This window comes from Aplidium turbinatum, chromosome 6 (genome assembly GCF_918807975.1).
Source record: "Aplidium turbinatum chromosome 6, kaAplTurb1.1, whole genome shotgun sequence".
Classification (NCBI taxonomy): domain Eukaryota; kingdom Metazoa; phylum Chordata; class Ascidiacea; order Aplousobranchia; family Polyclinidae; genus Aplidium; species Aplidium turbinatum.
The window spans coordinates 19,323,060-19,338,253 of record NC_137477.1 but is presented as its reverse complement, the minus strand read 5'-3'; the positions used below and the strand labels follow the sequence as shown (position 1 = coordinate 19,338,253).

At 37.4% G+C, this 15,194-nt stretch overlaps 1 protein-coding gene across 1 annotated transcript; it reads right to left on the bottom strand.

Moving 5' to 3' along the window:
- Positions 1-1,878: 1,878 nt before the first annotated feature.
- Positions 1,879-13,143, bottom strand: LOC145772478 (cytochrome P450 3A29-like). The gene is made up of 6 exons (XM_082584354.1): positions 13,022-13,143; positions 12,449-12,560; positions 11,289-11,335; positions 7,771-7,867; positions 2,230-2,309; positions 1,879-2,068 (listed from the first exon to the last, which is right to left on the bottom strand). Exons 1-6 carry the CDS (start codon positions 13,096-13,098, stop codon positions 1,879-1,881), a joined length of 603 nt encoding a protein of 200 aa, XP_082440480.1. The 5' UTR covers positions 13,099-13,143.
- Between the last annotated feature and the right edge of the window lie 2,051 nt (positions 13,144-15,194).

Here is a 15,194-nt window from a genome sequence, read left to right as displayed (position 1 = left end):
CATAGTCAAAACAGTAGATACTAATGTGGTAATTATTGCAATTTCGTGTTTTGACAAGTTAGAAATCTGTAAACTATTGGTTGAATTTGGAGTTGGAGAAAAAACTCGCTTCATTCCAATCCATGATATTGTTTCATCTTTACCTCAATCTCCGATGATTTGCGCTTCTTTACCTTTGTTTTATGCTATCACAATCTGTGATACTGTTTCGTCTTTGGAAAAAAAGGCTTGGGATTGTTGGATGCTTAATCTTACCGAAATGTGTGGCTTATTTAACTCTCTGAATTTCTCAAGCTCACCTAGTTCTATAAATGACATACAAAAGTATGTCATAGCTCTTTATGGCAATGGTCCTACTATCACGGATGTAGACGAATGCCGTTATATGATGTTTACCAATGATTGCACTGTTGAAAAGCTGCCACCAACGTCAGCTGCTCTGATGCAACATACACGCAGAGCGATACATCAAGCTGAAATACGGAAATCAAGCCTCGTAAATGTTCAGCAACTACCTTCTCCTTTAGCTTGGGGTTGGAAACATAATGATGCAAATCAGCTTGTTCCGTTTTGTCAGTCTACTTGTGGCTCTCGATGTTCCTGTAAGAAAAAATCCATAAAATGCACAAGTCTTTGTTCATGCGAGTACGAAACATGCAATTCGACCACAAAATATCCAATCCTCTCTGATGTTTCATCTTCAATCCACATTGACGTTTCATCTCCAATCCACACTGATCATTCAAGAAATGCTTTTGACTTTCTAAACTCTATCTTGTAACTTGAAAAAACTTGTCGTACACAAATTTTTTTAACATCAAATTACGTATGGTAGGAATTTAACATCGAAAACCGCTAGTTTTTTCATCTTGAATTAACAGTGTTATTAAGACTCTGACATTGCATCATCTGGGGTCGTGTATTAATTTGATTTGTAGATCATAATTAGGCCTACATAAGCTTATTATTTTAAATTTTAAAGTGGCATGACCAAAAGGGAAATTCACTCCTGGTAGCTGCTCTTCTGGTTATTCCCTTGATGAAGTCGTTATTGCGTCATACTGTACTGGAATTATTGTTATTGCTTGCAATTGTAAAATTTTAAGCATTTGCAAAACTTATAATGAGAGTATTTGATCGCTTTTTTCGGAATAAACTTACCTTTGGTTCCTGAATTTGAAGTTGTCTAGTTTTAATAATGTAATGATGACGTCATAAAAGATGCAATCATGACGAAACTACTTTTAGGAATTGTGAAATGGTTTTAGTAACCGGTACTCCAACTAAAACCAACAGCAAACGACCAAAATAGGTTAAAAAAGCAAAAAAAAATATGTGATGACGTCACAATGACGTCATCAATCAAATTATTTTGTGTTTATTTTGTCTCACTTATTTGTATGTGCTTTTTAAGTTAAAATATACAAAAATCAAATATGTAATTGCACAAAAATGACGTAAAAAGAGCTGAAACGTGATTTCTGGGGAAATCCCCGATTTGGGGGTGATCACGTGACCCAAAAAGTTGCGGCACCCACTAAAATCAAAGTTGGGTTGATCAACTGCAAAAATATGCAAAAAAACAACGTGTAACACGTTTAGCCTAAAGATTCCCTTAAGGGCCTGCACTATATGTAGCCCACTTGTTTATAGTTTATTTGTATGTAAACTAGTGGTTCTGAATTCTGCCTGAACAACCAACAACGTCATCAAAGATTTTGACCAATCAGAATCCTTTAAATTAATATCCTTTTTATTAGATTTTTGAGCTAATGACAAACCCCAAAAGGGTTTTATTGTTACAAATCGCTTTTTCTCATAAAGATCTATGAATACAAAAGCTATATATTTTCGTTGCAAAGCACCTTTAAACCTTACTTATAATACATTAAATAGATCGCAAATGAAGAGTGAAGATAGGAATGTTACTCGCTTTTTTGCATCAAATCTTCCGCCTTTTTCTTTTGTTAATTTGTGTAGATTCGATGTCATCTTTTCGACACACTTTTTCACTATTTGAAAAATTGCTTTCAGCTTTGTAGTGGAGAAGGTAGGTGTGATAGTCTTTCTAAAAAAAAACACTGACTGTTATAGTAGGGGACTGTTATAGTGTTAAGCCAAGTCGGATTTCACACTTCGTCTTTCCTTTTCCCAATAAAAGTTACTTAACATTTTTGTCAAACGACATACAGCTGAACAAACTGAGGAGTCATGCCCACACAAGATTACCTAATTCTTCTCCATTGGTCTCCACTTGAAAATAACAGACAGGCATTGAGTTCTTTTCCATTAACGTTTAACAGTCGACTCTGCAACGTACAATTTAAGAAATTTAAAAGATTACAAATTTAATAGCCTACCTTCAAAAGACAACTATAAAAAGCGATTTTTGCAGGCTCTATTTTTACTAAATCCAGTCAAGGACTTTCACAAACGTCCTGTATAGTCCAGTCAATCCGGCTCAAAATAGGGCTTGACCCACCACTAATTGCAAATGTTTTGACCCTGTTCCCGACAATTTTGTTCACCAAATCAAACGTCATATAAAAACCGTTCAAGTCTACTGAATATTACGTCATGGAAGTTGCTAGAAAATGTGCCAAAATTGCACCATCGTTCATGGACTTGTGTCGAACCTGTTTAAACCTGTTTCAGTTTGAAACCTGTTCAAACATGAAATATTGCATCAGCCTCTGGAGCAGGTGTTTGGATGACTTCATAATTGTCTTTCATTATTGCGTCACACTAACTGCTGACGTGCCTTTGAGTTATCACAAATTTTTTTGATTCATTCGTGAAATGGTTGCTTGAAAGTTGGCCGCACATTTAACTGTTGGCTTAGTGCTTGCTAGCTGGACAAAAGTTCCGTCTTTTATCCAAGTAATCTGTTCTGTAGTGACAGTTTTTAGAGGTGTACGCGTTGTATCCCGATTTCGATAGCCGCGGGCTAATTTTTACAGAAATACAATTTTGAATAGACGTTTCAAAGGCGTGTTTCTTGTTCGGTCATTGCATGCAGACAAACGGATTTGGGAATCTTATGTTACAATTTTCCCACGAAGAGATTATGGTTTACCGCTGTGACCAGACCCATACATTTTCTGAAAGCTTACATCATACAGAATAACATACTAAAAATCTGCTGCAAAAACTTTAGTGGAACACCCCTTTTTGGGGGTAGACAAAATGGCCGCCATGTGTCCCAAAAATCTTCATTTTAACGTATCTTTTCGCCTAATTCATGTAATTTAGTTTTGTAAAAGAGCTCGTTCTATAATTCTGGTACAAGGAATTCATAAACAGACACTGGAAAGTTGAAAAATGAGATCAAAATTTGTCTTAATAAAATTTTATAACAAAATTTAAAAATAAAATGGCCGCCATGAGTCTCAAAAATTTTCGTTTTTCCTTATCGTTTAACCTAATTCGCACAATTTAGTTCTGTAAAAGACCTAATTTTATCAGTTGCATGTGGTGAATGGAAAAGGTAAACAAAAGGAAAAGGTGGCAAAACCATAATATTCTGACAAAGAAAAATAAATTGAATTGAATCAAACAATTAATAGTTCAAACCAAGGCATCATCATCAGAGTCAATGTCTTCCATTAGGCCTAATGACGGATTTGAACATGACCCATGACATTCACCACATGCAACTGTACATTCTAAACCAGATTTACGGCGTGCATCGAAGCGTAGAACAGCCGGTCTTGCAGTTGCAGACAATCATTTCCAGGAACTGAGATGGAGCTGGAGGTTTGTCTGTCATCACAGGCACCAGACTGCCTTCACTAAAACACCAACCCCACTGTTCCGGTGGAACATCTGTCTCATGACCCAGCCACACCTGCACTTGATGATATACCCTGAGACTGTGAAACCTCGCTGCTGATGACGTGGGAGGAAGAGAACATGGGTCTACTGCAGTCGTACTTCTTGCTGTCTTTCCACAGAAAATTTGATATCTTAGATCGTCAAGATTATCATCTTGCCTTCCATTGTACATGGCAATTAGAGCCGACTTCCCTGCTTTTACAAACATCATTTGCATTTGCGGAGAATGACATGAAAGTTGCTGCAGTTGTTCTGAAGTTTTCATCAGTTCTTAGTTTTGTAACAGCTTTCTGTTTGTTTATTCCAAATACCCTTGAAGTGGTATCACATCCCAACAGTGCATGGGCAAAGAGAAGATTATTTGACACAGTGTCTCCAAGAAGTTTTCTGGTGACTGAAATGTTCCAGCACTTTGATGGTTTTTTTAGTGCCCTTTTTAGATGCTGTTTGCAACCAGATGTTGTGTGTGGTATTACTCTTCTTGTAATGTATGAGCAAAACCAGAATGCCAGTATAACTTGCTAAAACTACAGTGTTTTGTTGCTGTGCAGATGACATCGCGGTTTCTACTATCAGGACATCTGCATCTCCTCTGGCATGGTGGACAACACCTGCTCTTTCGAGTCTGTCCCCAATCATATGGATTAGTCTCTGTTTATTTTTATGGTTAGCAAGAAAGTCTTCCTTTTTGGTTTGAAGCTTCATTGTTGGATCGAAGATTACTTCAGCCCCAATCATACCAACAGTTCTTCGGAAGTGAGCACCATCTTTTGTGGAAGGCGAATCTGTTTAACCATCAAACACAACAATACAGGCTCCATATTTGGACATCACATAATCAGTGTACATCTGCATGATTTCATCCCATGCAACTCCTTTTGTCCAAGGAAGTTTATGGAGCAGGGCACCTCCATCTAGTACATGCTGGACTAAAGGCTTAGATGGTTTTGGAGCAGACTCGATTGATGAAGACCACAAGAAGTCAGCCAAGGAGGCCTTGTTGGCTGGTCTAATGATGGACTTTGATTCAAACAAGGCTGATGACTAAACGTTGAAATAGGAGGATGGGATCAACACTCACTTCCCTGTCCTTGACTTTGACCGATTCTTTTGCACCCATGGTGATGGCTTGGTGTTTCTTTCTGAAGGAATGCTCAGTCACCTTTACTCCAGGCATTAGTGCAAGGATTTTCATACTTACATCCCATGCTGAGTCACAGTTGACACTGTCATGAGCTGCAATGCCTGTCACTATGCTTCTCAGGCTTGGTGGGCCATCCTTTCGAAATGGATTTCTCACTGTCAAATACTGAATTAGATCTGGAAGATCTTTCATATGTCTGCTCATCCTTGCTGGGGTACTCTCTTTGTGTTGCTCACTGGTGAGAAATTTCACCCCTGTGAACTCTTGCATGGTTTCATTTACTTGGGCGCATGCTGGTGCAGATAGAACCCAGATGAGTGGTTGTGTCTCTATCAATCCACGCCCCCTTGTAAGTCCACCCCTTGACTTCAGGCTCCTCATTAGACATTGTTCGATTGTCAGGTCAGTCCAGAGACCAGCCCAGCATCTGTCTGTGCGACGAACACCGTGATGTCCTTCCATGAAGTGCTTGTGGACAAGAGGTATCTCACTCTGAAGTTTGGACATCTTGGCTAGGTACAAGTGGATACTTTTCACATAGTGATTGTGACCTGATGCTGTGACCTGATTGTGACCTGATGCTGATTGTGACCTGTACGGAAGCATTTCATACATGGACTGCAGATGCAATGGCCATAAGCCTAGTCGCTCTGCTTTAATGAATCTGCACAGGATTGTGACCATCGAAATGTATTGTAGCCAAAGTCGTGCTGTTCTAAATTCTTTTAGGGTGTCTTTAGTTTGCTGTAGGCTTACTTTCTGTTCTAAGCACTGAAGCACTTCATTCTGATCTAAATCTGATGGAGACACTGCGTCTATTAGTAGTCGTTTCATTAGATGTCTCAACTGAAGAATCAAGTGGTTGTCCTGTTCGTGGTCATTTAAAAAGCACCCATCGGATTCAGGAATATGAGACAAGTTGATATCTAATGCTGACGAGGTTAACAGTGCATTAAGGGCTGCATCCACCAAAAGATGTCCTCTGACTGCGCGACTCACTGCTTTTCCGGACATCATGTGGACCACTGAATTAGGTGCATAAACTATTTCCAAGAATTGTTGAAGTCCAGTTCCGTTCATCAAATGTCCAATGCTGCCTAGATAGCTCATCATGGTGTGAAATCCTCCGAGTCTTATCACAGATGGTTGAAGTTCTGGCTGACTTTCAACCATGCTAAATGCCTTTAGCCACAATGGTTGATCAAGTGTGATGACAGTACACACTTTGTATCTGGTTGCATGAGACGAAATGAATTTCAGGGTAGAATAGATGCATGAGAGATCACTGGGGTCCATGGCAATCACGTGCAGGAACAAGACAGAAGTTTTCCTTGATGTTCTCCTTGGTGGATAAGTTGCATGAAGCCAGACCATTGAGGACGTGGTACCTTAAGAACCAAAGACGATTCCCATAATAGATGTGCCATTGCGTATGGTTTTTCTACACCAGGATCATTCAAGTTTCCATACTTCATTTGATGTAAATTCTCTTTGTCTTGGTGGAAGTACTTAGTAGAAATTCTGCCAACGTTAATAATGTCATCTGCTGTCACTTTGACTCTTGGTATAACTAATGAGTGCTTTGCTGCCGGTGTCATCATGGAAATAATGCTCATTCCATGAAATGTTCCATAGCCATCAATGCTATGTAGATTGTGGTCAACATTATCTGCTGAATATTGAAGAAATGTGCCCTCACTCATATCTTCTACAATGTCAGTATTTTGTGTTACTGCTGCACTTCTCTCAAACATTTGAATCTCACTGTAGGAGCTGCAAAATCCATGCTTGCTCAAAGAGTCAACCAGCATTTTTGACTGGAACAGATGATGCATCTGCACGCCTAAGCCTAACTGTAGGGGAGCAGTAATAGCATTTGGTCTTACATAGCTTGTCCAAAAGAAGCTATTTTAGGGTCAGCATTCTTGCTACAAACCATAGTCTGAAGAAATTGAAGTAGGGACTGAGGTATGAATAGGGAATTGCAGTGCCGTCTTTGTTAACTAAATTAGATGAAAAGATATGAAAAAATTGAAGATTTTTGGGACTTGTGAAGGCCATTTTATTTTTAAATTGTTATAAATTTAAAAAGACACGTTTTTGTCTCATATTGCAACTTTCCAATGTCTGCTTTTGAATTCCTGTACCAAAAATATAGAATTAGCTCTTTTACAGACCTAAATTATATGAATTAGGTGAAAAAATATGGAAAAATGAAGATTTTAGGACACATGGCGGCCATTTTGTTTTTACCCCTGAAAAGGGGGTTCCACTAAATTTTTCGTGGCAGATTTTTAGTATGTTATTCTGTATGATGTAAGCTTTCAGAAAATGTATGGGTCGAAACATTTGCAATTAGTGGTGGGTCAAACCCTATTTTGACTGGACTAGTAGTGCAATACAATAATGTGATTTATTGTCACCATCAAAACAAATCAGGGCTGCCTTGCCAGAGCGAAGTCATCTGTCGAGTTGTGAGTCTTGCGCTGTACTGTAGCCTACTGGTAAACCCCAATGACGTTATGAAGTAAAACGCAAGTATTAGGCCTACTCTTAACTTTGAAACTATGACTTTCTACTTTGTTTATCTTTGGAGTCCATTAACCTAAGTGTGAGTGTTCGGGGCAAAATATTTAAGTTTGGTTTAACACTAAACTTGTTGTCTTGATTTCAGATAGAATCAAATTTTTAGTAAACAATTAAAATATTTGTTCTGAACAACACTAAACATGCTGGAAAGTCAAACACGCTAATATTACAATGACCTGTGTAAAAAATTGTACTCTACCTACCTGCCTATCATGAAACCTTGAAAATTCTTTTATGTGTATTTGTTTGAGAATAGCAGGATCGCCTATGATAAGTCGCGGTCGCAAACCAAAATATATTCTGTTAAAAATATAGAAAAGTTTTGTTATTTTCACATTGTATTGTATAAACATTTTTTAATTTCACAAAACTCAAAATTGATAAAAACTCATCAGACTTAAACTTCAAAAACATAGGCTACAAATTAAAGAAATTCTTTTCACTTCACTAGTAGGCTAATTACTTCAGAACTCATATAAAAGTCATCAGAGTTTGCTTGAGTGCAGTAGTATTGAAACGTTCCACTCACAGTCAAGGCTGAAATAGTGAATTCAGTCAATTTCAATCATGTGCATTTTGAATGCTACAACAACAGTAGGTAAAGATCTTAAGTGACACAAGTAGTAATTGAAACAAGCAAGCATTAAGCTCTGCAAATCAAATCTAGAACAGATCGCAGAGTAATGAACAAGTCGCTCATATCAGATGCCTGCAGCTTGTAGTAAAGAATGCCTGATCGAAAAATCACACTGCATCGGTGCACTGCACAGAGCACAATCTGCTTTGGGAAAAAATGGATTACACTGGTCAACAACAAAAAAAAAATTCTTGTTGCAAGAGATTTTTTAATCGATTCTGAATGAGTTTTAGCCACTGATTCCAAATCTGCAATCAGATTTTTTCTGCAAGCTCTAGTTTTTATGCAATACACCAGTGGGTATTTTTAGGCTTGCAGCATTTGGTCTGAAATTTAAAACAAAATTCCAACTATTTAGTTCTAGTTACCTCGGCAGTTAACCTCGATTTACAGCGATACGATGATTGGTTTTACAAATGCCCAAAAAAAGTTGATTCTTTTTGTTACATTTGTGGCATATACTCATTTCCTCATCAGAGACAAAATATAATGCCATTCGTGAAGCGGGCCTACAAAGCTTATTTTCAAGTTCCTCCGGGAGATCAAGAGAAGAAATGGGCTCCACATATTGTCTGCCAAAATTGCGAAGAAATGCTTAGAGACTGGACAAAGAAAAAACGTAACGGACTTCCTTTTGGTGTCCCTATGGTGTGGTGTGAACCGAAGGACCACTGCACTGATTGTTACTTTTGTTTGATTAACACCAAGGGTATTGGCAGGAAAAACAGACAAAGTAATTCTCATCCAAATATTCCTTCAGCTATTCGACCTGTCCTTCCCTCTGAAACGTTTCCACCTCCAGTATTTAATGGTTTTGCATCCTCCGATGATGAAGAAGCAGACTCTGAGATTTACCACGGTAGTATGGAATGCGACTTACCAAGGAAGCAGATGCACACTCAGAAGGCTCTAATTCTAAAACCATTCAGAAATTTAACCAGTCAGAACTAAATGACTTGGTACAAGACTTGGACTTATCCAAGCAAGCTGCTGAACTTTTAGCATCAAGGCTTAGTAAAAAACACGTAGCCTATTGGACCGTTTCACAAAGGTTTCGTTTTTCAAGAAACGAGATGAAATGTTTATGCTTTTTTTTTCAGAGGAAAAGCACTTAATGTATTGCAATGATATTCCAGGCCTTCTCGTCCAACTAGGAGTTTCTTCATATGATTCAAGCGAATGGCACTTATTTATAGACAGTTCCAGAAGCTGTGACAGCTTTTGAAGTATGTTCTTTTGCACAATGGTAATATCGGTAATGCATATGGAGGAGTTCCAGTTGGTCATTCAACTGTCTTAAAAGAATCATATGATGATATTAAGCTAGTCATTGACTTGCTGAAATATCATCAGCACAATTGGATATTATGCGTTGACCTGAAAATGGTTGGTTTCTTACTTGGTCAGCAAAAAGGATACACAAAGTTTCCATGTTATCTTTGCATGTGGGACAGCAGAGCTAATGACAAGCATTGGACCCAAAAGGATTGGCCCATACGTGAAACACATGAAGCCGGCATGCCAAACATGTTAAACGATCCAATTGTAAGTAGATACAAAATTGTTTTCCCCCTTCTTCACATCAAGTTGGGGTTGATGAAACAGTTTTTGAAAGCTTTAAGCCCTGATAGCGACTGGTTCCAATATATTGTTCACACATTTCCCTCCATTTCATACGAAAAGATTAAAGCTGGTGTCTTCAATGGGCCACAAATTCGAAGCCATGTGCGAGACCAACAGTTCACCGATAAGATAAAAACCAAAGAGAAAGCAGCATGGTTGTCCTTTGTGGATGTCACTAAAAACTTTCTTGGAAACAAAAAGGCTCACAATTGCTCACGAGACTGCCCCCAAAAAGCTTACAAACGCAAGAGCCTCAAACGCCAATTTTTGCCCAGCATGTAGTGTGGATTTCGCTTTCTATTTTCAGCCAGTGAACTTTTCTCACAATAGCAAACTTTTAAAGGAGCTTATTTATGCTTGTAATTGCAATAAGTCTGCATGCAGTGCTATGGTTACTACTGTAGTTGTGAAAATGATTCGTTTGTTATGTATATAGCCTATATAGTTTTTGAAATTTTGTTTACAACGCTTTTCGAATGATTTTGTAATGTTTTTTCAAATATTTCGGTGCATTTCTATCAGTAAGTATAGATCTAAGCTATAGACAAAACAGTTAAGCAGTTATTTCAGTCGTTGTTTTTTTCCTATTCATCAAAATATAATTTTTTTGAAAAATATTCAGTTTTTACTCAAAAAAAGAAAAAAAATCAAAATTTGCAAAAAATCTAGAGCTTCTAGACCAAAAATAACGTCATATTCGGATTCAGCACCCCAAAATTACCCAAGACCAAGTGAATTTGGAAATGCACCAAATTTTTTGTTGACCAGTGTATTGATCATGAAAAAAACAACCATTGTTCGATCAGTCGGTCTGACATGTAAGACCTTAGAAACACCGATTTGATGCTGTTGTAATATAACACTTTTTTCTTCAAAAACCGTTGAGTGAGGCAGATTGTGTAGTAAACAGATGTTATGTGATGTGAAACTAGTGCAATCGTTTAGTGCAGCAGCATTAAAAATGTTTTTTTGTACTTTATAAGAATGGAGTTTGACATTGCTAATATGCAATGTAATTATGTAACATCCATCCAATCTAAACAATGCAACTCAAAACCAATAACATCGTACAACGTGAAACTTTTTTTCAACTTAAAAGGGGGTGGTAAAGAATAGAAATCTACATGGAATGTGAGCACTTTTTGGCTTCTTTGTATATTAACAGATAACTGCAGTAAATATACTCCTTGTAATTTAGTCTAAAACGGCTTAATTAATCAGTGATTGCAATTCATTTGTCAATGAATGTGATTATTGCCAGAACAGCATACATAACACAATGTAATCAACAACTGTAAGTTTTCGATCTGTGCTTCCAATTAGCTTGCTCTCTTTGAAACATACCTTTCGATTAAAATTGTTCAATCAAATAGGCTACTACTTTCGACATAGTAGTGCATTTAACATCACTCAGAGTAGGCAACTTAAGACGTTTGCTTTTGAAATTAATACTTAACTTACCCATAAATAGGACCAAATCTTTTTCTAGTTGTTAAATCGAACATAACCTTAACATAAAATTTATTAAATCCTTGGATAATAAACTTGAGAATTAACATATTTCTTACTCAATTAAAAGTACAACAAAGTTTAGAAACAAAATCTTGATAAATAAAAAAAATTGCCAATGCACATGAAGGCACCAATTATTTGTTTTCAAAGAACACAGAACAAGACCAATGCCTTGAGATGCTTTATGCATTCGTAAGTTGTTAATTGGTGCATACCTGTATTCTATTTTGTCAATTACACAGAGATATGCTAAAGGTAGGTTCAAAACAAGACTCTCTGCAGACCTCTAAGCTCCCAGCGGGTATGCTGGGAAGTCATTATATGGCCTCCGAAATTACTGCGTGGACCGGCCATGTTTGGTCTCCAGCTTCCACAAGCCAACATTTCTCCATTACGGTGGTATTTGAAGCTTTTTTTCGCCACTTGTGTTTGTGTCATACTTTTTACCCTTCACCTGCATTTGCACCTTTTTTCATAAACTAGACAGTCTCTCACACGCTGACAAGAAACATAGCTAATAAAAGTTTGTGAAAAAAGCTGAACATTGTCATATAAAAATTCGAAGACTATAGCTTTACACCTACTTGGAAAGCAGTGCATTTAAATAGGCAGGACCTATTATACACTTTTCAAAAAAATTGTATCAGCTTTAATAACTTCACAAAAATAAATTCGATTCTCAAGATATTTACACAGTCAATAAACATTAACCTTAGCCGTATTCTCTAAAAATTTTGTCTAATTTTGGTATGAGTTGAAGAAATGAGAGCAAAAAAAAAATGTATAATAGGTCCTGCATCTTCCATACAACTGCAAATATGTTTCAGGGCCTGTTTGCATAGTTCTTACCTGAATTAACGCAAAAACATGATATTACAGTAATAAACTGATTTTTTAAAAACAGGATTTTCAAAGGATCTCGTATTTCGGCTGCCAAGCAAAAAAATTTGGGCACTGGAAAAAACTCTGGTAAGTCATGCTTGGTCACTGGAAAAATAAAGGAGTTTTATAGAGGCCTGTTTTAGGAAATAGGTCAAATGCACATATACCACTCTACCATGCACAGCCTTGTGTTAGTACAAAGTTACATCTTAGCCTACTATACTTACATTATCTGCATTTTTAATTATAGATGTGAGATTTCCAAGGCCAAGTATGGATGGAGGATCATGTAGAATATTGAGATTTTTGAACAGCTGCCACTTCTTGTGCATATACAGCCTAAAAGTAACAAAAATGATTATATAATTAGCCTTTATCTCAAATTCCAGTAAACTCTGCTCATTTTGGTTTCAAACAGCACAAGCAACATGATATAGTAGTAGAGTAGAGTAGACAACCGGAAACAGACATTGCCGTCGGCTGCAGCGTGGGTCAGGTGTACGTCGGAAGGCGTAGGCTACACCGATGCATAGCGCTCAAGTCCGCTTTCCCGCAATGCAGGATAAAGATACGAAAAACAAACAAAACAAAACAGATAGGCCTATATTGATAAAAGCGTTGACCAAAGTAGTACATTAGCTTTCAGCCAGAGAGTATTTCAAGGACTGACATGAGCGAAAAACATCAAAGTTTCTTGAAATCACCTTCACAGGGCCCTAATTTCAGATTTTCAACATTGCCATGCAAAGAACATTATTCCCAGAAACCATATTTCAGCAAAAAGGGCCCAATTGGCTCACCTGATTAACACAAGAACAGATATCACCAAAATCCAAGTTTCTGCAGACAATAGTTTGAAACAAGTTAATAGACTCATCGTTTTTGACTTCAACAGTTACAGGGATTACTCACATGTTTTTTTATCTGTAAAAGTAAACAAAGTAGTTATAGTGGCATACAGTATTATTATTAAGGAAGTTATTAAGGGGAGGAAGACAAGCATCTTCACGTGGTGCCCCCCGTCAGTAACATACAAAATTATATAAAATACGTATGCAAAACAAAGCTTGTCAAACAAGAGCTAATGAGACTGTTCAGCGCAGGGTGGGTAGGGAAATGCCTCTTTCAGGGCACGGCAGTGCTCGCACTGTCGAAAAGTACCGACGACCCACCGTACTGCAGCTGAACACCGAGGGCATCACGGCCAGAAAGCTCAACATCATCGAGCACCTGACCACCAAGCAGCAAGCCCTCATCATCCTCCTCCAGGAGACTCACTGCACATCTGTGGATAAGTTGGTACTAACCAACTTCACACTCGCAAGCGCAACCTGCAGCAGGAAACACGGCCTCGCCACATTTGTCCATGACCGGCTGAGCTGGTCCTTGGTTGACCAATCCCAAGCTCAATCGGAGATCGAGTGGCTTTGTGTAGATGTAGTAGGCTACAACATCGTCAATGTCTACAAGCCCCATCTTCGCGGATAACATCAACAGCCATCCCAGTGTTCCCCCACCCCAGCCTCTACGCAGCGATTTCAACTGCCACCACACTGACTGGGGCTGCAACTCCATCAACAACGACAGAGAAAGTTTGGCCGCTTGGGCAACCAACAACAACTAGTAGGGTCAAAATAGGAAATATATGGGTTAACCCAAAAAAAATTGCAAGAAAACGTTTTTTTGGTTTTTCCTTTGGCTTAACCTCAACAGAACAACATATTAAAAGTTTTCCAAGATTTGAGCATCACAAAGTCTGAAATATGACGTCACAAAAAGTGGCCTATTGCAGGTAAAAAATCTCTCTGGACTGTCAATTGTGAACCAACATAGCTGTTTATCCATAATTTGTTAACAATATATTCATAAAATAAGTGTCTAGTGTTGTTATTTTTCCATTATAATAAAATATAGATAAATTTTGCTTGTGTTACAACTAATATTATGACGTCATTATTATGTCATCATGCCTGTAAGAGATAGCCGCCTCTCAGCAAGCAGTTTCACTGAGCGATTGTTACTAGGGTGGACTGAAAAATGTTTTTTCTAAAAAAATCAAAAAAAAAACTCCAAAAACCTGGCAAATGGCCTAAAACTGGTTTGGAGGTGTTGCCCGCTAAACTGGCCGAGCCCAGGGCCGATAAAGGTCACGGAAAGGTCAAATTTTATAAAATTGCTGTAACTTTTGAACCAATTATGATAGAAAGGTGAAACTGGTCTTAAAAAATGCAGAAGGGCCAAGTTTCTGTCTGTTGTAAGAGAAAAGTCCTATCTATCTTTTATAGAAATAGAAATATTTAAAAAAATTGCTTTTTACATGTCTGAGGCACTAAACTATGGAACAAAACTTGTAATTTAGGGAAGTTAAACAAGACAGGTAGTGTAGCAATCCATTATTTCATCATATAAATTCCCTTTCTTTAACTAAATTGAACCATTTTAACCCATGCGTAATTTCCTAAAGAATTGTACTTTTCCATTTAAACTGTTGAAATAAGAAAAAGGGGACTGACAATAAAATGAGTTGTTTGCATTTGGCGAGAGCTCAGTTAGACCAGTTCAGCTCTCAGAAAACATTTAATTGATTGTTTACTTAAAATGTAATAATTCGTGATAATGTTCTACTGTTCTGCAATTTCACTATTCTACAATGTTTAAATTCATTTTTGCTATAACCCTACAACATTATATGAACACCTTCTGATAACTAAAAATTATAATTCGAATAACAATAATTGTGTGGAAATTATTTCATGGAGTCAGATAGCTAAATTAGATAAGTTAGATAGAACTTTCATCAGGCAGTCAGACAGCCTTAATATTAATATTAAAATATAAACAAACATTCTCATACTTAAATATAAACTATTCTTATACGTTAAATATAACCTAAATAAAAATTACCACAGTAGCTACACTGCGCAAATGTGAAATTATTTAATGCTATAGAAGATTAGCTATTAAGGAATGATG